At 40.8% G+C, this 826-nt stretch overlaps 1 protein-coding gene across 1 annotated transcript in view; it reads left to right on the top strand.

Moving 5' to 3' along the window:
- LOC107576715 (disks large-associated protein 3-like) overlaps positions 1–826 on the top strand; it is a gene marked incomplete at its 3' end in the record, with an annotated part of 31,061 nt that overhangs the window by 8,569 nt on the left and 21,666 nt on the right. The window contains exon 3 of the mRNA XM_016262856.1: positions 142–331. Within this exon, the coding sequence (XP_016118342.1) occupies positions 142–331 (190 nt within the window). The remainder of the gene's footprint in view (positions 1–141; positions 332–826) is intronic.

Below are 826 nucleotides of genomic sequence, written 5' to 3'. Positions count from 1 at the left end.
TTAGTAATAATGTGTGGTCATGTTCACCCTTTACACACACAATATCATTTATTAACTAAACAGTTGCATGAACAGTCTTGGTTATTTGCTGAAACATCTGGATCTCAACCTTCATCTCAACCTAGTCTTTGTGTGTTTTAGCTGGGTGACACTCTGAACCTGTTTGGAGAAATGGAATCACAGGCTGTCCAGGCACTGGACCTACCAGGATGCTTCCGCACCCGCAGTCACAGCTACGTACGGGCTATCCAAGCCGGCTGCTCCCAGGACGATGACTGCCTGTCTGTCTTCTCCATGTCTGGCCCACAGGGGAGCGTGAAGGGCGAAGCAGGTGAGTCTTCAGCATGTGTTTATGTGTGTGTGGGTATACCTAGTCTCCATGCTGTCACAGGGATTAGATTAGTGACTTAATGAGTTTTTGGATCAGTCTCATAGGAATTGCTGGAGAAACACACTTCAGCCAAGGGATTTAGATCAAAACTGTTTTCCTTCTATCTCTATGTTCTTAGTATATCAAGACTGTAAACAAATGTTACATTGTAAAGATTTTAAAATGTTCAAATTGCCATGAGATTGTATGTCTCCTTGACTATCCCTTGGGTTGTAGTCAAGATTATAGTCGCAGTGTAAATCTTGTCAATGAAATTACTGAAATGAATGAATATGTCAAAATCCAAAAGACAGGGCAAAAGCCAAACAACAAAAAGTCCCTGTAAAAATTAACACTGCATGATCATGATTGCAGTCATAATTTATTCCCTCTCTCAATAGCACGTGGATAACTTTGTCTTTTTCACCATTGTCCTTTATTCTCTCTTTTAGAGTA

Source organism: Sinocyclocheilus grahami, unplaced genomic scaffold, assembly GCF_001515645.1.
Source record: "Sinocyclocheilus grahami isolate Dianchi unplaced genomic scaffold, SAMN03320097.WGS_v1.1 scaffold4208.1, whole genome shotgun sequence".
In the NCBI taxonomy this organism is placed as follows: Eukaryota; Metazoa; Chordata; class Actinopteri; order Cypriniformes; family Cyprinidae; genus Sinocyclocheilus; species Sinocyclocheilus grahami.
Note: the sequence above shows the minus strand (reverse complement) of the source record. Positions and strands in the feature narration are given on the sequence as shown.